Source organism: Sitophilus oryzae, unplaced genomic scaffold, assembly GCF_002938485.1.
Source record: "Sitophilus oryzae breed Bouriz unplaced genomic scaffold, Soryzae_2.0 scaffold_815_pilon_pilon, whole genome shotgun sequence".
Taxonomy (NCBI): Eukaryota; Metazoa; Arthropoda; class Insecta; order Coleoptera; family Curculionidae; genus Sitophilus; species Sitophilus oryzae.
In genome coordinates this window covers 7,346,687-7,373,891 of record NW_022147434.1, presented here as the reverse complement: position 1 = coordinate 7,373,891, position 27,205 = coordinate 7,346,687, and the positions used below count along the sequence as shown (strand labels likewise).

General features: G+C 34.0%; 2 protein-coding genes across 3 annotated transcripts in view; both read right to left on the bottom strand.

Annotated features, from left to right (window-relative positions):
* Positions 1 to 27,205, bottom strand: part of LOC115889552 (growth factor receptor-bound protein 14-like) — a 637,553-nt gene that overhangs the window by 49,649 nt on the left and 560,699 nt on the right. For both annotated transcript variants that reach the window (XM_030909589.1, XM_030909590.1), the window contains one exon: positions 21,484 to 21,636. In XM_030909589.1, coding sequence (XP_030765449.1) covers positions 21,484 to 21,636 — 153 coding nt within the window. The remainder of the gene's footprint in view (positions 1 to 21,483; positions 21,637 to 27,205) is intronic.
* LOC115889553 lies at positions 8,526 to 12,494 on the bottom strand. The gene is made up of 2 exons (XM_030909591.1): positions 11,303 to 12,494; positions 8,526 to 9,012 (listed from the first exon to the last, which is right to left on the bottom strand). Exons 1-2 carry the CDS (start codon positions 12,175 to 12,177, stop codon positions 8,685 to 8,687), a joined length of 1,203 nt encoding a protein of 400 aa, XP_030765451.1. The 5' UTR covers positions 12,178 to 12,494; the 3' UTR covers positions 8,526 to 8,684.

Sequence of the window (27,205 nt, the reverse complement as noted above, 5' to 3'; positions counted from 1 at the left end):
TTTTGGAACTTAATGATTTAATTAATTATTCCCTTTAATGCATTTACCTATCCTACACGCCAAGAAAAAATATTGCATTAGTCTAAATTTATTATTTATGTGATTCCGCTCTTTCACGTATAATTTGCCCCTTGCTTCTCATACGGAAAGAGTTAGATTAAAATAGCCAAACTGTACCTAACGACCCATATGCCTTGACGCATATTCATTTTTATAATAATATGGGCTTTCTTTATCCGCCGGTTCAGACAAACATCCATATCCATAAAATAGTTGGCCCACACACACACTAATAAATTAATAAGACCTCATTTCGGCCTTCAAACGTCCTTGCTCTATTCGATGATCAACGCCGGCTAAACTATCGACTTACGTGTTGACAAGTTGATTAGGCAGGTTATTGAACTCGTGTGGCATCGAGCATGTCGTTTTTTCAAAGACGGGTCCCATATAAATGCGGCCAGAGGGGTGGTTTCACCCTCTTGGAACTGGAATTTCGAAAAATCCCTTCTTATCGAACCTCTACACCCTAGAATCAACCTGTATGCCAAAATTGAGTTTCTTACGTTGAGTGGTTTGAGCAGGATCGTGATTAATCAGTATGTCAGTCACTTAAGGATTTTATATATTAGTATAGATTTAATGTGATTAATATTGAAGAAATACCTTCTCTTCCATAATTTCAGTTTTATATAAAACGAATAATTAAATTCTGTCGTCAATTTAATGTTTCTAATCAAATTAAGTAATAAAAATGGAAAAACTCGGTAAGCATAGCTTTATAATCATTATCTAGATAACCAGCGAAAAAGTAATAACCTACCCAACATATTAATTCTTATCGGTAAATACGTCAAATCTAAAAACCTGATACCCATAGCTACAGCGCAGATTAAAATATTTAGTAGATATTAAATATTATCTGCTTGTAATAAAAATGCATTTAAATGCATTATTGACTTTGTTTTACAACCTTCAACCTAGTCTTTACTCATTACCTAATAACGGAGTAATAATTAGTAGGAAAAAAAATGACGTTCCAGTAGATTATATTTATTTGGGTTAATATTCGTTTTTATTAAATGGAAAATTTTAGCTATCTCTAATTTGTTCGATAAGCAGCTACATCTCAGTTATCGAGTACCTAATCAATAGTACCTAATTAATAAGTGCAATATTATGAAATGTACATCAATAAAATTATCTACATATGTGTTATTTTAACTAGTAAATCGTAATCGCCTTCTCATTAACCTCATTCTCTTGAATTTTAATTATCAATAAAAATGTCATCCTATATTTTATTAGAAATAAAAAAAAAATATTAATATATAAATACTATAAGTATTAATTTTCCAGGAAGGAGACCGAATAAAATGTGTACTCATTCAAGCTGACACGACCTGGTACTAGTGATGATCAAATGCAAGATCATGACTAGTCTGTAGGTTCCCAAACCGAGATCCCGGGATTTTGGTGTCCAGTGCGAAAATCATATTTTATTTATACCACAGATTAGATATACTATATGTATACAGATAAAAATCTTGTCCCTAATTCGTGGTACGAAAATTGTTTTTTATTACGATGAGCAAACGAGTATAATTTCCTGTGCGCAAAAATAAACTTTTTTTTACGCGTTTAAACAGCGTAGTAACTGGGCCGGTTAGGCGCTGTGTACAATTTTAGAGGCCATTAGTGGGCGTGCTATGTGCGCAAACTAGTAGTAGAGTTACAGCGCTTTCAGATGGAGCGGACCGTACGCGCGGTTGCGGTTGTTTTTTCAATATAGTTCGTCCGGACGGAGCATACGCGACCGATGTGAAATCGTTCATATAAACTCATGGTACTTGCTCGAAGTAGCGGACGGTCCGCCGCGGACGCTCCGCTCCATCTGAAAACGCTGTTACAGCGTTAGCTAAACTGTTACAGCGCTTTCAGATGGAGTGGACCGTCCGCCGTGTTGAAATTGTTCATATAAACTCATGGTACTTGCTCGAAGTCGCGAACGCTCCGCTCCATATGAAAGCGCTGTAACTAGTGCGCGACTCCGAAAATTGGAATCACGAAAAACAATGCTTTTGACGATAAGTTTATAATCTGTGTGTGTATACTAAGCAGAATGTCAATATCTAAAAGTTATATTTCCGTGTTCGCTATATTTTATTTTTTTGTATAAGAATTGTAATTTTTTTAACGTTATAACAAATCAGCGTATTGTAAAAATCAATACATATTCTTGTAGGAAATTGAATGGTCGTCAAAGAAGGTCTGACATGATTTTTCATTTAATCGACTCGTTTGACAGTTTGGTTTGTAAGGTTAAAGTTCAACTTCCAATCGTATATGATAACTTTCACAATTTTGTATATTTCATCACGAAATAATGGTTGAAAAACATAAATTATCCTACTTTTCGTAAAAGTTCATGAAGTGTTCTTTGGTAAAACATTGAAAAATTACAATATGTAATTATTAATTATATCCATATATATTTTTTTTCCTTTCTTGGGTATGAGGTTTTTTTTATTAATTGAAATTGGAAACTTTTTTTTTTATTATGCGACGTTTCGCCTCATCATGGTGGGCTTTCTCAGGCACTTTATTCTTGAAGCCGCAGCCGCCTTGCTACCACCAGTCTATATAGAAGAATGTCATTCACTTACATTCTTCTATATACTATATTCACTTACATTCTTCGAACGTTACATTCGTTTCGTTACATGTTTTGCAGGGTTTATCATTTATAAGTAGAGATACAAAGATGCGGTTTTCAAATGCGGTTTGCCAAACTAAAGATGCTACACATAGATTTGTCCTAGCCCTCTCTCTAGTTCCTGTAATAGCCAATTTGAAAATTTTAATGTTCCCGACTCCCTTCATATCTCGATTATCTTATAACTTATTATTATTGAAATTAAGTTCCGTAGAGTCTTTTTAAGTAGAATCCAGTTGCAAACTAGTTTTCGCTGGGACCTGTCATTTTAGAAAAACTTATGATTTATTTAAAAAAACCTTTTTTTTAAATGGGACACCCTGTATATTATTATTATTTATTTTATTTATCTTATTATGAACTTTCTAAAAATATATTATAATTTTGTTTTCCATCGTGTTATCTTAATCTTAACAAACTGCACTAAAAATGAACTTGTGCAGGTTTTAGAGAAGAGGCTGTGTCTTAATTAGATGTGTGATTGATATTTTTGATGCACCTTTGCAATAATTCTACACATAGAAAGTGGCATGGAATAACCAATAACCAACATTTGACGTCAAATAAATTATTTGATTGTAGAAAGGACAAAAATTTAATAAAAGAAATAGTAAGTAACTAAGTAACTATCTGGTACAATTTTAGTAAGACTTGAATTTAGCACTAAATTTTCGTTAATTAAATAAAAAAAAAACTTAGTGGTTACAATACATAAAAAAGTAATTTAACATACATATTATACATGCTTTTATTTTTTCATGATACAATTTTTTTCATTGGTATTCTGTCACGCGTGGAAATAACTCGTACTAACAATGACATATTAATTTGTTATATCCATCGGCTGATTAGTTGCTGCAATTGTTAGTGGAATTGTATTCAAATTAGGCGAGAAATGTAATCCGTTACGAAACATATTACTCTAATTACATACTTTTTTTATTTCTATTATTTAGAAACTTGTTATAATTGCCTTTCGCAGAAAATTAATTCTCATGAAATAATTAGTTCATTACAATCGATTCCTTTTGATCTTTCATTGTAATAAACTAGTATAATATAAAAAAAATATCTAAATCCTATAATAAATATGCAATTTAAATATTGTTTGAAAAAAATTGTTTATGTGTGATATGCAGGAATGTATCTGTGTATTTCGGCACCAGTATTTTGAACCAGAATTAATACTAAAAATAGTTATTTTGCTTTTGCAACTTCTGCCATTGATATACCAAGGGCTGGCAAAGGTTGACTTGGGTCGAGATTTCCATATGTAAGAAGAGTACGATACGTTGATAATGTACTGAACAAAGAGAGAACAGTAAACACGTTGTCAAACGTATGAAATAAACCGAAAAACTGTACACATTGCTAAGAGACGTGGAAAGTCAACCCAATCAGCACCTGTCAGTATTTAAAACTCTAGGCAGAAGTTCATGCGTTGAGCTTCACGATTTAATTACGTCTCGTGATACTTTATTTGTTTATTTATTAACGAGTCGTTGTAATTTTCCCTATAGCTTGAAAATTTTGAAGTGCAAGTTAGAAACACTTATATTTTTGGTAAAAATAAGTGGAATTGAGTTGGTGTTCGACAGTGGTCGCGCTATTAGAACTGTAAATTCGAAAATCGATATCTCGAAATCTATTAGAAATAATTGATTGCAGTTTTTTCAAAACTTTATTTAATATTTCTGCTATATTTTCTTCGCAGACAGTTTGTGAAAATTTTTATAAATAAAATAAATTATACGATTGCTGAAAATTGCTTGCACTAAAAGTAACAACCTTATCGAATTTTTCTTATTTAAACATGTTTCTAAAGTGTTTCTTAAGTCGTGTTATAAGTTGAGTTTTTAAATTATCGCGATTACTGACGTTTCCTCGTTATACAAAATAGGGATATAAGAAATACGACACCCTAACGATATCCTTATAATTCCATGTCAGATGCTCAGAAACATATCTAATGATTTTATCTAGTTATCCTTTCGAAAAAAAAGTCTTAAAATAAGCGGTTTGCGATCGTGATTTTTCTTCATTTTATAGGGAAAGGCGTACCGGCAACGCCGCAACAGCACACCGTCGCAAGTCTCTCACTCCGACTTAATAAGATCCCTATGCGATTTACTTCCACTCATGTAAATACCGACCCAAAAGTAACAGTTGTCAGCACGGTTAGGTAGAATCCCAATGCAAACCAGCTTCTCAGAGGTTCTGTTCTTGTAAACAAATTTGCCTAATCTGCGAAAATCAATTAAAAATTGAGGTGGTATTGTATGTCCCTCCTTCGTCAGAAACAAAAAATAAAAAAATATATATGTATATGTAAAAAATAATGATTTGGTTTGGTGAGGAGACTTTAGATTTATCTTTAGATCGTAAGACGTGTTGTAGAATGTAGAATGAGTAGAGGGGGGAGGGGTAATTACAGCGACCTTAAAGGAGAAGGGGGCGACCAGTTGTGTCCCCCCCTTTGTTGAATTATAACTCATCATACATAGGGAATACATTCGGTTGTACGGGGAACATGGTATTTCCCATCCCACTCTGATAAAAGATGTTCTTCCTCCGAGGAGTGGAAATCTATATCTATATAGTCGCCTCATTAGGGATGTTTTCTCCCTTCACTGTAAGCAGTCCCAGCCTCTACCAATTCTTAAGCTTAGGTGCCGTTTCCAGCAACAAATCCGCCGACTCTTGAGATACACAATCTATGAGAATCTATGATGCATGGAAAGTGTATCGCAGCTGACCCACATTTTGTGGAACGTTGTGTTGCAATCTGCTCGCTACTACTTCGTCCAGTATCGCCTTTTCTATATAGAGCCGTTTGCTGGTCGGTGGTCAGTGCAGCCTCTGGGTAATCCTTTGGCCGAACCGCCAGTTTCACTTGTCCAGCAATAGTGGCAAAGCTGGTGATACGTCCCTGCTTGCCTGTCGGTGTTGGACGGCTTTCTATCCTGGCTTTTTCTCTCGTTGACGGAGCAGAAGTGAGGGTCTCGCTTCCTCTCATGTCATTTGGTGGACATGTACCAGGCTGTTACTTGGTTCTTTTAGCCTCCTCTTTTCCGAGGAGTGCTATGACTTTTGCTTCCTCTGGAGCAAGTCCTTGTCCTTCGTGCAGCAGTCGGAGGTATCTCCGTACTTCTGCTCCACTGTGTTTCTACTCCGTCCAGTTAGCTGACAAATGAAAGTCAATGACATTTTCCATATAAATTTATATAGAGGGTGAGTTTTCCACGATGTTCTCTATGGGTATGTCGGAAACTACTGGAGATTGAGAGTCGGTTTAATGGGGAAAGAATTGCAGTTTTGTGGGGTCATAAATATGCGCCTTTCAGATATCTGAAAAAGTTCATGGTTTACTAGATATTTCGAAAAAAAAAAAACAAATTTTGGCTATTTTAAAAATTGTCCCTAATTCCATTATTATCTATTTTAGACAAAAAAGTTTTCAGATAAAAGTTGTAGATAATCACATCCCTAATGAGTTTGTGTTCCCCGATTTTTTCTAAAACCTGTCATTTTTGACATAACACAAACGTATGTTTTTATTAATGAAAACCATAGTTGGCCATGACTTCATAAAAAGCGCCATTTTTTAAGCTTTTCAGCGATATAAGCTATATGTTTTTTTTCACAAAATTACTGAATTATAGTCAATTCTTATCTTTCTTGACTAATTTCACATTATTATATCATATATTCACATCAGCCAACTAATTTCACTTAGTTAGTCAATTGTCGTTGCTCGCAGAAATGTGAAACTGTCACATCCAAATTTTGTAAAATAAAATAAACAAAAATTGTAAATATGGATTTTTCAAATAAAGAAAAGCGTGTAGGATTATTGGTCCAACTTTTCTTGGCCATACAGTTTCGAGGATACGTGGACCGGTGAACTTACTTACGTTTTTTAGAGAACGGTTTTCAAGACTAACATGTCTTGAAAAAGTTAAATTTAGATACTCGCGCATTAATAGAGTGGTTCCCACATGACTTTCATAATGACACCCCCCCCACAATCTAAGAAATTGTTATATCATAAATTATTTATATCATAATTATGTAGACTTAGGGATAGAAACAGGTGGACTAATTGCATGGGTCTCCTTTATCACCTGACCTATCCATTTTACATTTTTTATGCGGTATGGTTAACAACAGAGGTTTACAAAAGAACTTATGAATTAAGAAAGGCACTCGAAGAGGCGGTACAGGAGAAGTTTAATTAAGTCGACCGGTCGTTCTGTGAGAATAGCTCGAAATTCAGTTTTAAAAAGATGCATTTATGTACTCAAAACAATGGCGGATTTTTTGAACATTTTCTAAAATAACTTAACGTGTTTGTAGTGATGTTATTTTTTTTAAGTTTTAGTTTGTGTAATGTAAATTGTAAAGAGCCGTTTAATAATATATGTCTTTTGTCTTTTTATAAGTTATAAATCATAACAACATAAGAACACCATGCCAACTAAGTGAAATTGGTCAAGAAAGATAAGAATTGGCACTCGGTAATTTTTTGAAAAAAAAAAAACATATTATAGCTTATACCGCTGAAAAGCTTAAAAAATGGCGCTTTTTATGAAGTCATGTCGTGTTCATATGTTTTGTGTCATATGTCAAAAAATGACATGGCTTTAGAAAAAATCTGATAACACAAACTCATTAGGGATGTGGTTATCTACAAGTTTTATCTGAAAACGTTTTGTCTAAAATAGATTATAATGGAATTAGGGACAATTTTTAAAATAGCCAAAATTTGTGTTTTTCGAAATATCTAGTAAGCCATGAACTTTTTAAAAAATCTGAAAGGCGCATATTTATGACCCCACAAAACTGCAATTCTTTCCCCATTTAACCGACTCTCTATCTCCAGTAGTTTCCGAGATACCCATAGAGAACATCGTAGGAAACTCACCCTGTATAAAATTATGATGATCATCATTCCATAGCCGTTTTTTTTCGATCATACGGTATTATTTAAAATTATAATTGTATATATTTGGTCACCACGATGTAATTTCGCGTTACTTTTACGTATTAATGACGTCCAATCATATCCTACTTGGAATTGTAGTGTTTACTATATTTCATGGAAATATATTTTCGCAATATTTTAAAGGCTACTTTATGCTTGAATAAATTTCCAACATTATAATCAGAATTAATTAATAATGTCTGCAAATTTAATGCAAATATAAATTATATAGATGCCAATTTCATAGAGTGTTTATGTGGAATATTTTATTTCACGAGAAACCTATATTATTAAAGTAAACGAGCGTATTTCGCCTTCATTGCTACTGCACTAAAGCTTAAACGAATCGAGATGAAAATTTTACTTGGAAACGTGCCAAGAACTTACGTTATTTGTTCCAGACGAACTAATAAAAATATAACCACTTTTAGCCTATAAATACACAGGCCGACAAAAAAAAAATTTTTCGATGTAACACAAAGCTCAATAGGATATTGTGGTAGAATGAACCTATCTAATCACGAAAGTGGCAAAAAAAAAGTCGTAACACGTAAGGTTTTTTTGTTACATTAATAAAACATCATTCAATATTACAATATTCAATATATTAAGATAGCTATTCAAAACATGATTTAAGAACTTCTTAAGCCTATATACCGATTATATTTTATAGTTTACACTCCTCAAACATTACTTATACCTAAAAAGTACAAAACAATCGAAACGAGATCAAAACATAAACAAAACTTTTTACTTTTTCCTTTTTATGAGGGACCGCGTCTTCTCTCTTCAAAACCAACAGTAATCACCCATCATGGCGATCCCATCGTCCTTGATAACGAATTTCCATTGTCCTTATGTCTTGATGGAATCTCTCACCTTGCTCATCACTGACAGCACCCATATTTTCAGGGAAAAATGACAAATGAGAATGGAGAAAGTGAATTTTTAAAGACATTCGGGCACCAAGCGATTTATAAGCATCTAAAAGCTCATTAACCAATTGTTCGTAGTTCGCATCCTTATTGTTTCCCAAAATCCCCTCACTACACTAACAAATGAGGTCCATGCTCTGAGTTCCTGCCTGGTAAGCGTGTCTGTGAAATTTGTGTCGTCCAACAATTTCCTGATTTGTGGTCCAATAAAAATACCCTCTTTCAATTTGGCATCACTCAACTGGGGAAAGACTTGCCTTAGGTATTTAAATCCATCACCTTCTTTATTCATAGCTTTCACGAAGTTTTTCATGAGGCCAAGTTTGATATGAAGAGGAGGCAGGAGGACGTCTTTGGGGTCTACAAGAGGGATATACTTCACTCACTTCTTTCTGGCCAAATTTTCTGTACATAATGATGATTTACTGCACGACTGTCCCACAAACAAAGAAAAACAGCAATATTTTGTAAATCCTCCCTGAAGTCCCACTAAAATTCCTATAACTTTCAAGTCCCCACATATATCTGCCATTTATACCTGTTGTAGTTGATTCTATCTAAAAGCATGCGCATATTTTCATAAGTTTCCTTCATTGTCACTGAATGGGCAACTGGTATAGAGGGTTTTAAATTTCCGTTATGCAATAACACAGCTTTTAGGCTATATTTCGACGAATCTATGAATAAGCGCCACTCACAGGGAGAATGTTCTATAGAAAGTTCCTGCATTAAGCCATCGATATCAGTACATGCACACAACGAATCCTCCATACTGTAGAATGCAGAGAACGGAGCATTTCTTTTCTAAAAGTGGTGATTTTTGTTTCATTGGCTAACAGATTCCATTCCTTAAGCCGGGATCCAAGAAGTTCTGACTGCTGCTTTGATAACCCAAGTCACGCACTAAGTCATTCAACTCGCTTTGAACAATCAAATGTGGCTTGTCGGAACCGCCCTCTGGGGTAAAGGTAGGATCAGTACACTGTCTCCAGAGCTGTTTGATTCAATATCTTCCTTATCTTCCAAAACAATACCTTGCCAGTCTAAGGGCGCGATCGGCACTGGGAGATCTGCACCATGAAGAACAGGTCGTATGGCAGACGGCAAATTGGGATACTCGATCTTGTGCTTTTGTTTTTTGGAAAAACCTTCAGTTTTCGTCAGGCAAAAATAGCAATCGTCAAAATGGTTAGTTGGTTCTCGCCATACCATTGGAACCGCAAATGGCATTTTTTTCCTCTTCCCTTTCATCCACTGCACAAGCGACACGCTACAAGTAACGCAGCACACATGAGGAGCCCACTGCTTGTCTTGATCTCCAACCAAAACTCCAAAATACTTGAAGTAGGCTTTCTTCACATTTTCAGAAAATGGTCTGGCTTGTGATTGCACCATAAATTCTCCACAAATGTAACAAAATCGATCAGGAGACACTTTACAACTGCGGCGCGTTTGACTTGACATTTTCGTACTATTTATCTACACGCATAGAACAACTCACGTCGAAAATCAACTGAAAACTGAACTCTCTTATGTTTTTCACAATATATTATAGTGCACAAAATGCGTCCCTTTCAATCATCCCATCATAAAATTTACCTGTATGTAAACGAATCTACCTAGACTTAATACCTGACATCTATAAAATTGACTACCTGCAAAAAAGAGGCGTAATTAGGCAACTGAAAAGTGGTACGTGTAGGAGCTTCAGGAGTATTTTTTCTGTTATTAGAAGCATATTTTTATGAAGAAATTCTGCAACTGACTCGTGTTACAAAAATCATGTCGGCCTGTGAGGCCGACAAAAAAAAATTTTTTCGATGTAACACAAAGCTCAATAGGATATTGTGGTAGAATGAACCTATCTAATCACGAAAGTGGCAAAAAAAAAGTCGTAACACGTAAGGTTTTTTTGTTACATTAATAAAACATCATTCAATATTACAATATTCAATATATTAAGATAGCTATTCAAAACATGATTTAAGAACTTCTTAAGCCTATATACCGATTATATTTTATAGTTTACACTCCTCAAACATTACTTATACCTAAAAAGTACAAAAACAATCGAAACGAGATCAAAACATAAACAAAAACTTTTACTTTTTCCTTTTATGAGGGACCGCGTCTTCTCTCTTCAAAAACCAACAGTAATCACCCATCATGGCTGGATCCCATCGTCCTTGATAACGAATTTCCATTGTCCTTATGTCTTGATGGAATCTCTCACCTTGCTCATCACTGACAGCACCCATATTTTCAGGGAAAAATGACAAATGAGAATGGAGAAAGTGAATTTTTAAAGACATTCGGGCACCAAGCGATTTATAAGCATCTAAAAGCTCATTAACCAATTGTTCGTAGTTCGCATCCTTATTGTTTCCCAAAAATCCCCTCACTACACTAACAAATGAGGTCCATGCTCTGAGTTCCTGCCTGGTAAGCGTGTCTGTGAAATTTGTGTCGTCCAACAATTTCCTGATTTGTGGTCCAATAAAAATACCCTCTTTCAATTTGGCATCACTCAACTGGGGAAAGACTTGCCTTAGGTATTTAAATCCATCACCTTCTTTATTCATAGCTTTCACGAAGTTTTTCATGAGGCCAAGTTTGATATGAAGAGGAGGCAGGAGGACGTCTTTGGGGTCTACAAGAGGGATATACTTGACATTTTGGGAACCCGGTTGAAATTCACTTCTTTCTGGCCAAATTTTCTGTACATAATGATGATTTACTGCACGACTGTCCCACAAACAAAGAAAACAGCAATATTTTGTAAATCCTCCCTGAAGTCCCACTAAAATTCCTATAACTTTCAAGTCCCCACATATCTGCCATTTATACCTGTTGTAGTTGATTCTATCTAAAAGCATGCGCATATTTTCATAAGTTTCCTTCATTGTCACTGAATGGGCAACTGGTATAGAGGGTTTTAAATTTCCGTTATGCAATAACACAGCTTTTAGGCTATATTTCGACGAATCTATGAATAAGCGCCACTCACAGGGAGAATGTTCTATAGAAAGTTCCTGCATTAAGCCATCGATATCAGTACATGCACACAACGAATCCTCCATACTGTAGAATGCAGAGAACGGAGCATTTCTTTTTCTAAAAGTGGTGATTTTTGTTTCATTGGCTAACAGATTCCATTCCTTAAGCCGGGATCCAAGAAGTTCTGACTGCTGCTTTGATAACCCCAAGTCACGCACTAAGTCATTCAACTCGCTTTGAACAATCAAATGTGGCTTGTCGGAACCGCCCTCTGGGGTAAAGGTAGGATCAGTACACTGGTCTCCAGAGCTGTTTGATTCAATATCTTCCTTATCTTCCAAAACAATACCTTGCCAGTCTAAGGGCGCGATCGGCACTGGGAGATCTGCACCATGAAGAACAGGTCGTATGGCAGACGGCAAATTGGGATACTCGATCTTGTGCTTTTGTTTTTTGGAAAAACCTTCAGTTTTCGTCAGGCAAAAATAGCAATCGTCAAAATGGTTAGTTGGTTCTCGCCATACCATTGGAACCGCAAATGGCATTTTTTTCCTCTTCCTTTCATCCACTGCACAAGCGACACGCTACAAGTAACGCAGCACACATGAGGAGCCCACTGCTTGTCTTGATCTCCAACCAAAACTCCAAAATACTTGAAGTAGGCTTTCTTCACATTTTCAGAAAATGGTCTGGCTTGTGATTGCACCATAAATTCTCCACAAATGTAACAAAATCGATCAGGAGACACTTTACAACTGCGGCGCGTTTGACTTGACATTTTCGTACTATTTATCTACACGCATAGAACAACTCACGTCGAAAATCAACTGAAAACTGAACTCTCTTATGTTTTCACAATATATTATAGTGCACAAAATGCGTCCCTTTCAATCATCCCATCATAAAATTTACCTGTATGTAAACGAATCTACCTAGACTTAATACCTGACATCTATAAAATTGACTACCTGCAAAAAAGAGGCGTAATTAGGCAACTGAAAAGTGGTACGTGTAGGAGCTTCAGGAGTATTTTTTCTGTTATTAGAAGCATATTTTTATGAAGAAATTCTGCAACTGACTCGTGTTACAAAAATCATGTCGGCCTGTGATATTAATACCTCTAATTAAAAAAATAAATATTAAAGAGATAAATCCTGACCTACTAAGTGTAATAATGTAGCAAGTATTAAATATTTTTTTAGGAAAATGTTAATATGCAACTGATTTGAAAATTATAATATTTAGGTACAAAAAATCTCTATACAAAGTTTTTTTACCTTTATTTTGAATGCCGACTAAAATAAAAAAAAATACTTTTATGAGCACCCTGTAATTAAAACTACATACATAATTCATAAAGTATTAAACTCTATGTCTAAGTTAGATATACAGGGTGTACCAGGCTCAGTTTGCATTAGAAGTTTCTAGAAAAAAGTGCCGCCGAATTGAAAATATTTTTTAATGAAGAGCTTTCACTGTAAAAAAATTAAGAAGATATTTTGGTTCCCTCGAAACTTGTTTTACAAGCTCAGCCTGGGACACCCTGTATATGTAGAATTTAACGTTATTAGCACTTAAATAAATGAAGAAATATCTTTCGAGATAATATGATTAAGATATTAGCCAGATGTAATTCCCTCATTAATTTAATACAAACGACAAATACATTTCTATAGACATTGACCTACATATTCAATTTATACGAACAGATATAAATAAAACATTGAACCTGATTTAAATTTTTACAGTTTTATTGATAGTATGTATTATTATATGCAAATATATAAGTGAAAAAAACGTGGTACATTTTTACAAATTATTGTTATTAATACTTTTTTTTTTATTTATTAATATGTATAAAGGGTGTTTCAAATTCGATTCTCACCATTGGAAACGGTGATTAGACAACCTTTCAAACACTCTTTTATTTTAGTTTCTCTATGGCCTATACCATTCAACAAAATGGATTGCCATTGGCCCACTAACAGGCTTTTTTTTAGGCCACCCTGTACCGTTTCCGAGATTCTAATGGTGAGAGCCGACATTGAGACACCCTGTATACAAATTAATAAATAAAAATACTTTGTTAACTTAATCTGCGTCGTCATTTTTGATATTATAAAATCATGACCAAAATTTATAATACCTGTAATAAATTACAAAGTAATTAAAACACTCTCGTTTTAGCGCATTTGCGTTTTAATTGACAATATATTAAATGATAAAGATCGCATAATATAAATGCAAATTTTGCACATTAAAAAATATATATTATTGACTACTTTCAAGAAAGCATAAATTAACATTTTTTAGTTTAATATTCTTATTACAATACTGTCGTGATTTTATTAAGAAACAACGGGTAAATAAAATTATGTCACCGATACAATAAGAGGAAGTTTTTTCTTCCGAACTTCTAAAGGATTATTAAAAAGCTTGGGACAGTCCTGCAGGAGACTAAATGATTTTAGTCATATTGCAGTTGGATGGTAAGCCATTAGTTAGATGACAACACGGACTCATGTTGTTTTTTACTGTAGTTCGGATAAACAAAATGATCACATTCTTTGAGATAGCAAATTATAGAGAAAGGAATACTATATAGGGGGTGTTCCATTAAAAAAAACGATTTTTTTAATCGAAAGGGTGAAATTTTTATACTGAAAATATTATAGGGTACACGAGTTATAATTGCGAAAATAGCTTTTATTTATTATTAAGAAACGTGGAAAATTGTTTATTTTTTTTGCAACAAAGATGTAGAAAATCATGCATTATTTTTAAATTTTCCTGTATATTTTAGATAACTTTTTAGAACTGCTTGTTCACCGCAAATTTACCCACGCTAGAATTATTTCTTAACCTATCATGCTTACGGCTTTACTCTATGGTTACGACACTAAAAGAAGGGATGCAAGTACAGAAAAAAACATGATAAAAAACATACAAATACCGACACATCACTAATACAGACACATTCTTGCAAATTCCTTCAAAACATCACTAGACATTTTTTGTTCCCAACAGGATGGACATTATAAGTAGTGATAACTCGAGCGAAAATTTTACTTTTTTTCAAAATTTGTCTCATAGTCGCGTAAAAATCATATAATCTTATAGTACCTAGGCCTAGAATCTTCAAAGTCACGTTAAATTCGCCTCATCAGGTGATGAAAGCTTTAATACAAAGTTCAAAAATACAGGAAAAAGCAAAATTTCAGGTTCAATATCACCCCTAGCGGATTCTAGCGGTTTTAACTATACGAATCTAGTGGGTATCCATCTTGCAGAGTTGGCAACTCTGGTTACTAGCGGTGAACGCAAGCGATCCTAGAATGAAATAAATTGAAATCCAATTTTAATGTGACATACCTACTCGTAAACAAGCCGAGCGAATTTTCTACATATACATTGCAGATAGCAAATTTATACGACGTTATCCGTTGCGTATCTGAGTGACAACATTTTACGACCTACATCGACAATGCTTTGAAATAAACTAAATGAAGTAATCAAGCGAATCGCTCGTCGCTTGCTACTTGCCATTCATCACCGAAAGAATAATGTGGTCTGCGCACGCAACTTACTGCTTGGCGTTACGAGGACAACAAGCGACGTTTGTATTTTTAAATTCGATCGTTCGATTATTGAAATCGCTTGAAACTGGAATACTCGATTATTGAAATTAATCGGTTTAATCCATCACTAATTATAAGCTTTTTATCAACAAAATTAAAGTAAAATGTGACAAATCAAGGAACTAACTATATTAACACCAAACAATAATGTTAATAAACAAAATAAAAATTTCGGATAATCGAACTTTAAACGCTTCATATGAGTAGATAAAAGTAATATTATTGTACGATTGTACGCTAAATATTTTTTTATTACCATAGTGTAGCCACAGAATAAGTAATAATAATACTGTCAAGATGTATGTAGCACTAAACTGTATTACTGGTTGTACTGTAATACCGCGCTTTAAATTGTGAATTAATTGGCGAAGGTGCCAGTACTGTTAGAATAATAGTAGTTGCATAAATTGTGTTGTAAATAGTATAAGTTGTGTGTACAGAGTGAGACAAATAAATTCGTTAAGTATTTTATCGTGAGTTTAAATCAGTGGACCCACGGAATCCGTAACAATACTTATTCTGTGGTATAGCTTCAGTTCACTAAGCCATATTTATCTTTTAGATTTTGTAAAAAAATCTTTATCCTGAAATCTGAAAAAGAAGTTAAAATCGAAAACACTAAAACTAGCGATGTAACACACCAATTTCCCTACACCAAAGACTGGTTCCGAGCCATGGTCAAGACAGTACCACAAAGCATCCGGTACGATCACAGATTGAACAGATAAAACTGTCAAAAAGAGAATCGTAAAATACATGTAAATGTTGTACGGGGACGTTATAATGTTACGCGTTGCCCAATTAAGGCGTACCTCGCTGTGTTTATGTTGTTTACGATTAATTCAAATCTCGGAGATTAACACGTTAACGTTTAATTTTTACTAACAGAAGTTTATGTCAGGGTACTAAATACAGACGTAACCCAGAAAGAACTCGATGCGATTTTGAGATAACGAAATATTGTACATACATAAATTTTATAGCTTTGGCTTTAAATAAAGAACCACAGAGCAATTAATTTGTTTTTCGTTTTTTATTTAACACACTTTTTTCACTACTGGCTATCGGAGGAAAAGTTATCGCAAAAATTATGTCAAACCGCCTTCATCCACATATAGAAAAAATCCTCCAAGAATCGCAAACGGGCTTTCGCACCAACCGGGGTTCCGTTGATTCCATATTCTCCGTCCGCCAACTACAGGAAAAAGTAAAGGAACAGCAGAGTAAACTTTATGTTGCATTCATCGACCTAACGGAAGCCTTCGACCAATGACTAAAGAATACAAGGACATGTTACGGCCATATACGGGCTGCAGCAAAATTTGTGACCTTTAGACGCCATTTTTTTGGACATAACGAATGAATCATCAGCTGTTCATCAGCGACAATTTTAGCGATTTTTAATAGTTGGTTGTGTGTAGTGAACTTTGTATAAACTTTATTACAATGGTAATTTGTTCAGCTTTCAAGTGTAAAAGGCGTAATGATAAGAAAGATCCAGGAGTTACGTTTAATAGGGAAATAAACAGTCCACTACACCTTTTTAGCGCTTTTTTATTGAATTCGATAATTATTCCTCAATTTCAATTAACATCTATATGTACTTGATATGTGCTATACGTCGATACTAGTTTTGTACCTTTTGTTAAAATTTTAATACGTTTTTTTTCGTAATTAATTAGTATGATACCACAGGACCCCCCAGAGGCGTAGTGAAAATATTTACCAAAAATATAAATATGGCTTCAAGCGGCTATGTTAAGAAAAATATGTGCCACGGCACTGTTTGGAAGAATGGTCACAGTTTGGTCTCGGTTGCTATTTGTCCTTGTATTCTTTAGTCATTGCCATCGACTCTGTAAACAGAGATGCACTTTGGGCAATTATGCAAAAGTTCGGAGTACCCAACAAATTTCTTACTGTGTGTAAAAGCCTCTATAATAACAAGTCGAGAGTGTCACATCATGGATTCAACATATTCATGGCAGCGCTCTCTATTATAATGGACAGCAAACTGCAGGAAAGAGGAATGGGTGTGAGATACAGGGATACCGGCGGTCTGTTCAACATAAAAAGCAAAAATACGTATAAAATTAATCACAGAACTCCAATACGCTGATGACTGCGCTCTAGTTGCAAATACGTTACAGCAATTACGGGAAATGCTGAATACATATACATGGACATACGAGACTTTGGGCCTTAACGGCGCTATAAAAATCGGAGAAGACCTAATGAAATATGTATCGGAATTTAATTATCTTGGCAGTTTGATTTCGGAAAAGGCAAATATTGACTCTGCAAATATTGAGCATTCTGAAAATTAAAAGACAGGACAGGGTTTTCTACAATCATGACTTGAGCACAAAAACGAAACTTGCAGTGTATCGTGCAGTAATAATCTCCACCATGTTATATGGAAGCGAAACCTGGGTGCCGTACCGCCGGCACACGAGCGCATTAAACAAGTTGCAACAGAGACACCTTAGACAACTGTTAAGAATCAAATGGTACCACCATGTCTCAAACGTATCAGTCCTTGAATAAGCAAGCTGCGAGAGCGCTGAAGTCATGATTACTAAATCTCGCTTAAGATGGGTTGGCTATGTATGCAAGATGCAAGAAAATTGCCTACCGAAATCTCTTCTTTATGGTGAACTTGTACAGGGTAATAGGAAATCGAGTGGACAATTCAAAGGATACAAGGATGTTTTCCATGAAAACTTAAAGGGGATAAGTATGCAGCATCAGTGGGAGGAAGCAGCGCACAATAAAGAGGCAACAAAGAAATGAGATTTTTGAATGTCCGGAGTGCGGAAGAGAGATAACATCACGTATCGGGCTATTCAGTCACAGAAAAGCTCATGACAGGAAACGCCTTGCGTAACCATCTTCTGATGCGTGTCAAATACTCGTCAGCAAGTAATGGCAGTAAGTAAGTAAGTAACACACTTTTATTTGTTTCACCTGTCTGTACTATTCCTGTCATGAGGTGGACAAATCATGTCAAATGATTCAAGTCTCAGTTGACTGTTGTTTAACGTTTGACGTTCAAGTGGTGTTTTTAATGGTGGCCAGTAGGTGGTGAGAAGAAAATGCTATGAGGTTTATTAATATTTATAAAAATATGAGTGTGTATGGAACACACAGAATCCGAAATACAACATTAAGAAAAGAAGAATAATTTCTAGATTAAGCCGAGAAGAAATAGTGTTACGCATTATATGTCTTGGTTTTTAATTCTAGGTGCAACTTTTTGAAACAAAAAATGAATTTGTTTTGCATCCACCTATATTTTTTTTTGTAATCTCTAGGATCCTCTCCTATAGCCATACACATTAAATTATTAGATGCACCATAATTACACTATTAAATTTTTTTGTAAAATTACTATTGATTTACAAAACAAAATATGGGTAAAATTACAAATCAGTGTGTGTGAATTCGAAATTATAATACAATTTAAGCAATCTTCCTAGACATATGAGCAAACCTATTAAGATGAATAGTAATTTTACAATCTTTATGCATAAACCCTAGATTTATTGTAATTTGATGGAACTGTTTATCAGTTTTCGTCCATTTAGAGACATCGGTTCGAAACATAGCCTACCCACCAAATTTGGTCGCGATCGGATAACATCAACTTTTGACGTCTCTTATGTTAAAATTAACTGTCACAATCACACGTATCGTACACGGTCAAGTTAGCCTTGGTCCAAACTATCGACATACCAAATTCCATTTAAATCCGACAATTTTTTGATTAGATTCATTGATGATGGGGTCTCGTAGCTGAAGGGACTGAAAAGATAGTTTCAGTCCCCTAGCTCACATAGGGCTAGTGTTATGACGCTCCAAAGACCCATTAAAGGTTGATTCTCACTATACCTTCCGTTTCCATTCCATATCCGTTCCGTATTTTTTATTGTATTGACGCTATACGTAAGCTTCCGTTCCGTATCAGTTCCATACTTTTTATTGTATAATTTATATTATTACGAAAAATTTGTATGTTTTGAAGAAGGTAATAGATTTAATTAAGAGGTGGAGAAATAATAAATAAATATCAGCAAGATTTTAACAGAGCTGGTACAAATGTAAGAACTTGACAACGCTGTTTCCGATACGCTTCAGTCAGTCCGCCAAAAAAATGTATGGAATGAAAGGATAAGGAACGGAAGGGAAACGGAACGGATAGTGTACATTGTCCTATTCATTTATATGATATAATATTTTACGTAAAAGGAAAGGAAACGGAAGAGAGCTGATACGGAAGGTATAGTCAGTATAGTAAGGTCAATCAACTTTCAATCGAACGATTTTTTCGCCATTGATGATGGAGTGATATCATGAAAAGATAGGGCTCTTCGAGCCCCATCTACATTCCGAGTTTCGGCCCCCTAGCTTACATAGGGCTCGAGTTACGACGGACAATGGTTCAGATTTTGAAAAAGCTGCTCATAGATGCGAAAGTTCGAGTTGCAAATTTAGTATATTTAACACATTTATTATTGATACCAGACTTTAATCTACCTTCACTTAAAATGGTTTTGACCAATAATGCATAAAAACATATTTACAGCGTTTTGCTTATCTTGTTTTGTGACCTATTTTTAAAGATGTGTAAAATGCAATGTTGAGAAGTGGATTCATTCGATAGTACCGCATTGGAAACAAAATATTTTTCTGTGTAGAATATACCTGTATAGAAGACATAGTTAAGTGTTCATTTTTATATTTTATCCTTTGCAATACATATGTTACCGGCAATAATATATTGAATAAAACAAAATGTTATAATTTTTTCAAATTTTAAATTTAAATTCATAAAACTTTAGAGGTTTGCGAGGACCCACGTTAATTTTTTCACAGAAATATTCTGTTCACTAATAGGTTTTTACCGTCCAAATTTCGCACCCCCCTGCACCCCCCTTGCGCAGTAATACTTATTTAAAGTAATAAAGTCAAGTATTTTATTTAGTAACTGTTCCAAAACTATTATGAAACTGTAAATACTCTGTGTTAAAATACCTACTATTCTCTTTGTTCCACTTTTAGGTTTACCTTTTTGACTTTCAGGTGTAATCACACGCCAAACCGTTTGCGCCAAGTTTCTAAAAAACGGATTACAAAATAGAAAGGAAATTGATATAGCAAATAACATTTGTTTTTTTTTAAACGAACAAAAGAGTGCTTCGGCACAGCTAGGTAAGATCAAATCATTTTTAAGTGGTTGGGGACACAGATGGCGAAGCAGCAATTATTGTTAGGATACATTTTTGGCAAGAAATAATGTCTGGCTAAGTCAGTCGATTATTGAAGAGGAAGTAGAGTTCATGGATTTTGAAGAATCAGGTCCATCCGCAAAAAAACAATTTGTTGAGTTATCCGTTTCCCCAAAAACGAAAGCCTAATGAAACTTATGAATACGAGGATACAATATAATTTTTCAATATTGTAATTTTGAATATATAACTTCATAATAATTTATTTCGCACTTAATTACTATGAATTTTCTTGAGAACATGATTGTTTGTTTATTTATTCCTATTAAATCCCTTTTTGTAAAATGTAAAATAAACGTTGTGTAGTTCTTTATTTTTTCCAAAGGGTTTTATAATATTTCATGTATTTCAAGTTGCCAAATTTATTAAAAATCTTACTTTTCGGTGTTTTGCCATAAGTCTGATTACACAGATATTTTCTACGTAAAAAGTTGTTTTAAGAGAGTTTTGACAGATTTCAAAAATTTTCATAAATAATGAAATTAGAGGGTGTTTTCAAAAATGCCTCTTTTGAGGTTTTTCAAAATATCTCAAAAACCAAAAGTGATAGAAATAGAAACACAAACATAAATTACAAACAGACTTGTCTGAAAACTTTCCCTATTTAACCATTTTTTTACCTCTAGCAGTTTTCGACATCGCAATATATCAATCAATTTCGGACACTGTATAAATAAAAATTAGTTAACTATAGGGTAAAATATCTTTTTCATACCTACTTTTATAATAAATTATAGTAAATATTCATAAATTTGCATACTATCTTCAAAAATTCCCAATTTAATCAATAAAATATCCAATGAGCAGCTTTTTCAAATTCTGAACCACTGTGTGACGCTATAAAAATATAATTTTTCAAATGTGCACTACCACTGAATTGAACATTTCAAAACGAACAAAGCTGAATTAAGAACATTTGACTCACCCTGGGCAATTGAGTCTTTTAAGGATGGCGTTGGCTCTTGATCTGGTAACCATGTTGCCATGATAATATCTCTGGGTTAAGTGAGGGCCAAACCTCATTACATCCAATGGAGCTGATATAATCCCAGACGAAGACGAACTAGCTTCTTGCCGCCTAAAAAAATATTTTTCTATTAGACTCAAAACACACAAGGCGGTAAATTCATCAGGAAAAAGAAATATGCCTTAAAATAATCAAACTTCAACCTTTAATAAATGTCGAACGGTGAGGTTTACAAAAAATTCTAAAAGACCTTTTTTGTAGAGAATTCAATTTCCTATGAATATACAGGGTGGTCCGAACTGTATTCCGGAAACTTCGACAGCTTATTCTGCAGATAAAAATAAGTAAAAAAGTTCGTATAAATGTATGTCCTAAAACGCTTAGTTTCGGAGATACAGGGTGTAAAAGTTTCATTTTTATTTCGATTTTTTCCAAATAATTTCTGAAGTAACCTCAACATTTGGATGACAATTGGTGTCTGGAAGTTTTTTGACATGAGAAATTTGATTTTGATGTCAATATGACTCCTATTTGTACAGGGCGCCATCTACATGTGTTTTAACTGTTTTCGGGAGTAATAACTTTTCGTCCGTACCTGTATAAAACTACTGAGTGAAAAAATATACATTTTTGTGATTTTTTGCGTAAAAAATGTCTCTTGGTAAAAGTCGCTACGAACAACCCTTCTCAAGATATTTAGAATGGAAATAGTCAATACATGTCATTATTGACAAAAAATAGGCATGTTGAGTAGACAGATATTTGACTGAAATGATAAATTTGGGAACTTTTTATTTCTTTTAATTAATCTTAAATTTTTCTGAGAAAAAATGATGATAAAGAACTTTTAGCACAAAAACATTCCAAATTAATTGTTTCAGCCTAATACCTATTTAGTCAACATGCTTAATTTTTGACAAAGATGACAGGTTTTGATAATTTCGATTTCAAATATCTCGAGAACCATTACTCGTAGCGATTTTTACTAAGATACATTTTTTACGTAAAAAACGTTGTACAGTCTGACAAACGGATCTGAAACAACGGGGCAACGGTGAGGGGATCGCAATTTTCTAAAATCATGACCGATTTCATTCATAAAATATCCACGAGCGTGCGATGTGTCATAAAAATATATCAGGAATTTTTATAATATTTTCCAGCAAAGTTTATAATATTATTTTACTTTAAATGTACCTACATTTTGTTTAGTCATTTGCCAAATATAGTAATATTTGTTAAAACGCGTGTACTAATTACAATAAACACAAATCAAGTTAAAGATATAAAACACAATACAATAACCCCGCCACTGGATTTTTCAATAGTAGTGACTGTTTCTACTATTCCTAGAGAAGGGCATAAAGTTGGGGGTAATGGCGGCAAGACGTGCGAGAATCTCGACCAATCAGACTGGTTGAATCCGGGATGCCATGATGAATTTTGTCAGCGTTGCCAGCTTACCCTAAGCGGACACTATCTTAAGGGAAATACTTTACCTTTATAATAGGCAGAATGAACGAAAACTGTTAATTAGATAAATATACATTATTACAATAAGAACTACGTCAACATATTAGCATATATATAATTATGTATGCTGAAATGAACTAAAATATATTCAATTTATAGGTAATATCGAGCAACTTTGCTTTTCTATAATTAAACGTGACAACATCGACTTTTTTTGCCCGAATTCCTTCCGCTGTTTTAGATTCGTTTGTCAGATATTAAATGCATATTTTTTTACTCAGTTGTTTTATACAGGTACGGACGAAAAGTTATTACTCTTCAAAACAGTTAAAAATATGTAGGTGGCGCCCTCCACAAGTAGGAGTCATATTGACATGAAAATCTTTGGAAAAAATCGAAATAAAATTGTAACTTCTACACCCTGTATCTCCAAAACTAAGCATTTTAGGACATACATTTATATCAACTTTTTTACTTATTTTTATCTGCAGAATATGCTGTCGAAGTTTCCGGAATACAGTTCGGATCACCCTGTATAACAGCCGCTACACTATCCCCGAAATGTTTTACGAAATATTTCTGGAAATATCATTTCTGGAAATGTCAGCTTGAGAAAAAACAATATGGCGATATTGTTATATAACTTGGTAATATTTGAGGGGTAGTTTCATCTCGTTGGAATTTGACTTTCGAAAAATTCGTTGGCCAAAAATAAGCTTTTTACGTCAAGCAGTTTAAGCAGAATCGTGGTTTGGTTTGGTTTGGTTTTAGAAGAAATTAACCAACTTTTTGAAACACCCTGTATGATTTTTTAAAAAAATTCAAAATATGTAAAAAAAACAAATAAATTATGCTTGTCCAAGCGTTTTCCGAAAAGACTAACCGTTTTTTAAATAACAAATATTGTAATATTTGAGGGGCGTTTTCACCCTTTTGGAATTTGAGATTCGAGAAACCTCTCCTTATCGAACCTCTACACCCCACAGTCAATCCGTTTGCCAAAAATCAGCTTTAACCGTCAAGAATTTAAGCAGAATCGTAATTATTCAATGGTCATATTTTATGAAACACCCTGTATAAATTTATAAAAAATCTTAAAATATGTAAAATAACAAAATAAAATATACGTGTTTTTCCGAAAAACTCACCGGTTTTTAAATAAAAAATATTTTAATATTTGAGGGATAGTTTCACCCCCTTAGAATTCGAGTTTCGAAAAATCCCTTCTTATCGAACCTCTACACCCTAAAGTCAATCTGTTTCCCAAAAATCGGCTTTTTACGTCAAGCGCTTTAAGCAGGATCTTGATTAATCAATGACCAGATTTTTCGAAACACCCTGTATACATTTTTAAAAAATCTTAAAATATGTAAAAAACAAAATAAAATATACGTGATATACGTATATAAGTTATACGTTTTTTCGGAAACTTGACCGTTTTTTAAATAAAAAATATTGTAATATTATTTGAGGGGTCGTTTCACCCTCTTGGAACTGGAATTTCGAAAAATCCCTTCTTATCGAACTTCTACACCCTAGAATCAACCTGTATGCCAAATTTGAACTTCTTAAGCCGCGTATAAATATGCCGAGGCAAGTACGAGACAAACCCGAAACGAGTATGAAACGAGGCTATAGCAAATTCTTTCCAAAAGGCGTACTAATATGCCGAGACGAGGACGAGACGAGTCAACCTCAAGCGGAATTCGTCATATTATAGCCTCGAGCATAGTCCCTGCCCAGTCGAACGGCGTTGTCTCGCGGCTATCCATTTTCAGTGGAGCCTTTGGCGAACCCACAAAATTCTTCATAGGGCTGTGCGATACTGAGGCAGTATCGATATTTTGGTATCGGTTGTATTGAATATAAAGTATCGATACTTTAAAATATTGATAAATATATTAAAGTATTATTCGATACCATTCAATATTTTAAAAAATTAATTAATAAATTTAAGTATAATGTGTTTTTTAATTGGATTAGGATCGAAAAAAATCAACAGAAGTCCTTTGTTTTAAATTTGTCGACGTTTCGCAAAATTTATTTGCATCTTCAGGACACTACAAAGTTAAGAGAGCAAAATACAATCAAAAAATTTTAAAAATTTAACAAACAACTTAAAACACATATCAGTGGAATTCCACACATACACAATTGGTAAAACTACCCTAATGTTAACAATTAAATAAAATATATGTATATGTTATAAACTTAAGATCGCTTGTAAATAAAAATAATAAGGGATAGGGCCAGAATATAATCAGGATATTTTCTTATTCGCATTTAACGAAAAAAATCGACGATGGTGGCACTGTTTTATACAAAAAACTACCCGGATCAGAACTAAATCAGTCATCAAACGATCTCAAATTACTAAAAGCACTTGGAAGAAAATGATAAAACACTTAACCTAGGGTTGGCAACTTTGAAAATAAAAAATAGGGGCGAGAGGATAAAAAAAGGCACAGGCGAAACATTTTTGAAACGTCGCTCAAATGTCGAGAATTTACCAAAAAGTTATATAAACGGTATGCGATAAATATTTAAAATACACAAAAATATTTATACTCAAAACTTATTAAAATAAAGCAAACCATTGTCAACAAACTTTTTTTCAAGACATAAACTAACAGTAAGTAAACATAAAATTACATAAAAGACACAGATTAACAATTCTTTAAAGCATTGTGGCGATAAACGAATATTTTTTAGATTTTGAAGTTAGTATGTAACAAAGTTTTCAATACGTGAGAGAAAAGAGGACAATCAGATCAAAAAGAGGACTGTTTCTGGAATAGAGGACGGTTGGGAACCCTATTTTAACCCCCTGTAGCTACGAATCAAAGCAGAATTGGATTGGTTGATATAAAAAATAAATCTTATTTTTACGTGAGGAACTTCCCCACGAGAGATGGAACATGTTTTTTGAAACACCCTGTATATGTTTGTTTAATTTCAAAATAGGTAAAAAAACAAGCTAGATAAATTAAAGGAATTCATGATAAATTTAAATTATATTCGGACTGTTTACATTAAAAAAAAACTGGAGAACGCCGACTGAGATACCTGGAGATAACGGCACGGCAGCGGCGGCGGCGGAGCCTTCTGCCAGTGCCGTTTTTTTGAGTCTTTAATTATTTTATATTCAATATTTAAATGCCAATAACTAACCTGGAACATATATTGTAAATAATATATCTGCATTTCTTCATTTCTAAAGTTGTATATTTTTTCAAGGTATTCAATTCGCCACATTATTATTCTATGGCTTTCCATCATTGCAGCACGCTTATTAATAATTTTTAAAATATTATTATGTATATAATTTTAAATCTAATTCCCAGTTTTTTAAACCTTCGCCGTAATGTGCTTTCTGAACAGGGTTTTTTTAAAGCTCGGAGAGTTTTTTTTTAATTATTTCTATGGCGGGAACTTTATTATTTTCATATTTGCCATAAATTAAGTTTCTTAGTAGTCTGGATAGTTCAAATTTCTGGATTTTTCTATATCGAATCGTTCCTTTCTTTGTGGATTCCCTTTATTTATGAGAGTACCGTAAGAAACTTCTGAGAGCATGGCCACCTTTTTCAACAGACTCGATTTGCCTCTCTTATCTTCGATGTATCCTATATGTAAAGAAGCTTGTTTTACATCTTTAATTCCGTTCAGCAGAAATAGCGCATAATTTACGTTTGAGCCGTTAATAACTCGACGAAAAGTTCATTACGTTTATTCATTTTTCATAAAATTTTCATGTTTTTATAAAGGAAATCACTAATAAATCTTTGTATATGAGATTTACCTACTTTGGCGAACTTACCTATACTATTTTAGAGAAGACAAAATTGCATCTTTCTAGCTAGGATGCATTATTAACATTATTACAAATAAAGGAAAGAATATTTATTTTTATATAAAAATGGGATGTGGAAAGTGGAATCCGTGCCCCTTGAGACTCGAAGCAATTGTTCCGCGGAGCCGCGGTGTATACGCCACTGGTTAATTAGACGCCCCAATCCTTTTGATGGTTCGCCAAAGGCTCCGGAAAAAACGGAGACAACGCCGTCCGGCTGGGCATAGGCTCGGCTCGAAGCTCAGACCCCGTCCCAATATGACGAGTCAACCTCAAATCCGCTTGTGGTTGACTCGTCTCGGGTGTCTCTCGCACTCGTCTCGACATATTTATACGCAGCTTTACGTTGAGTGG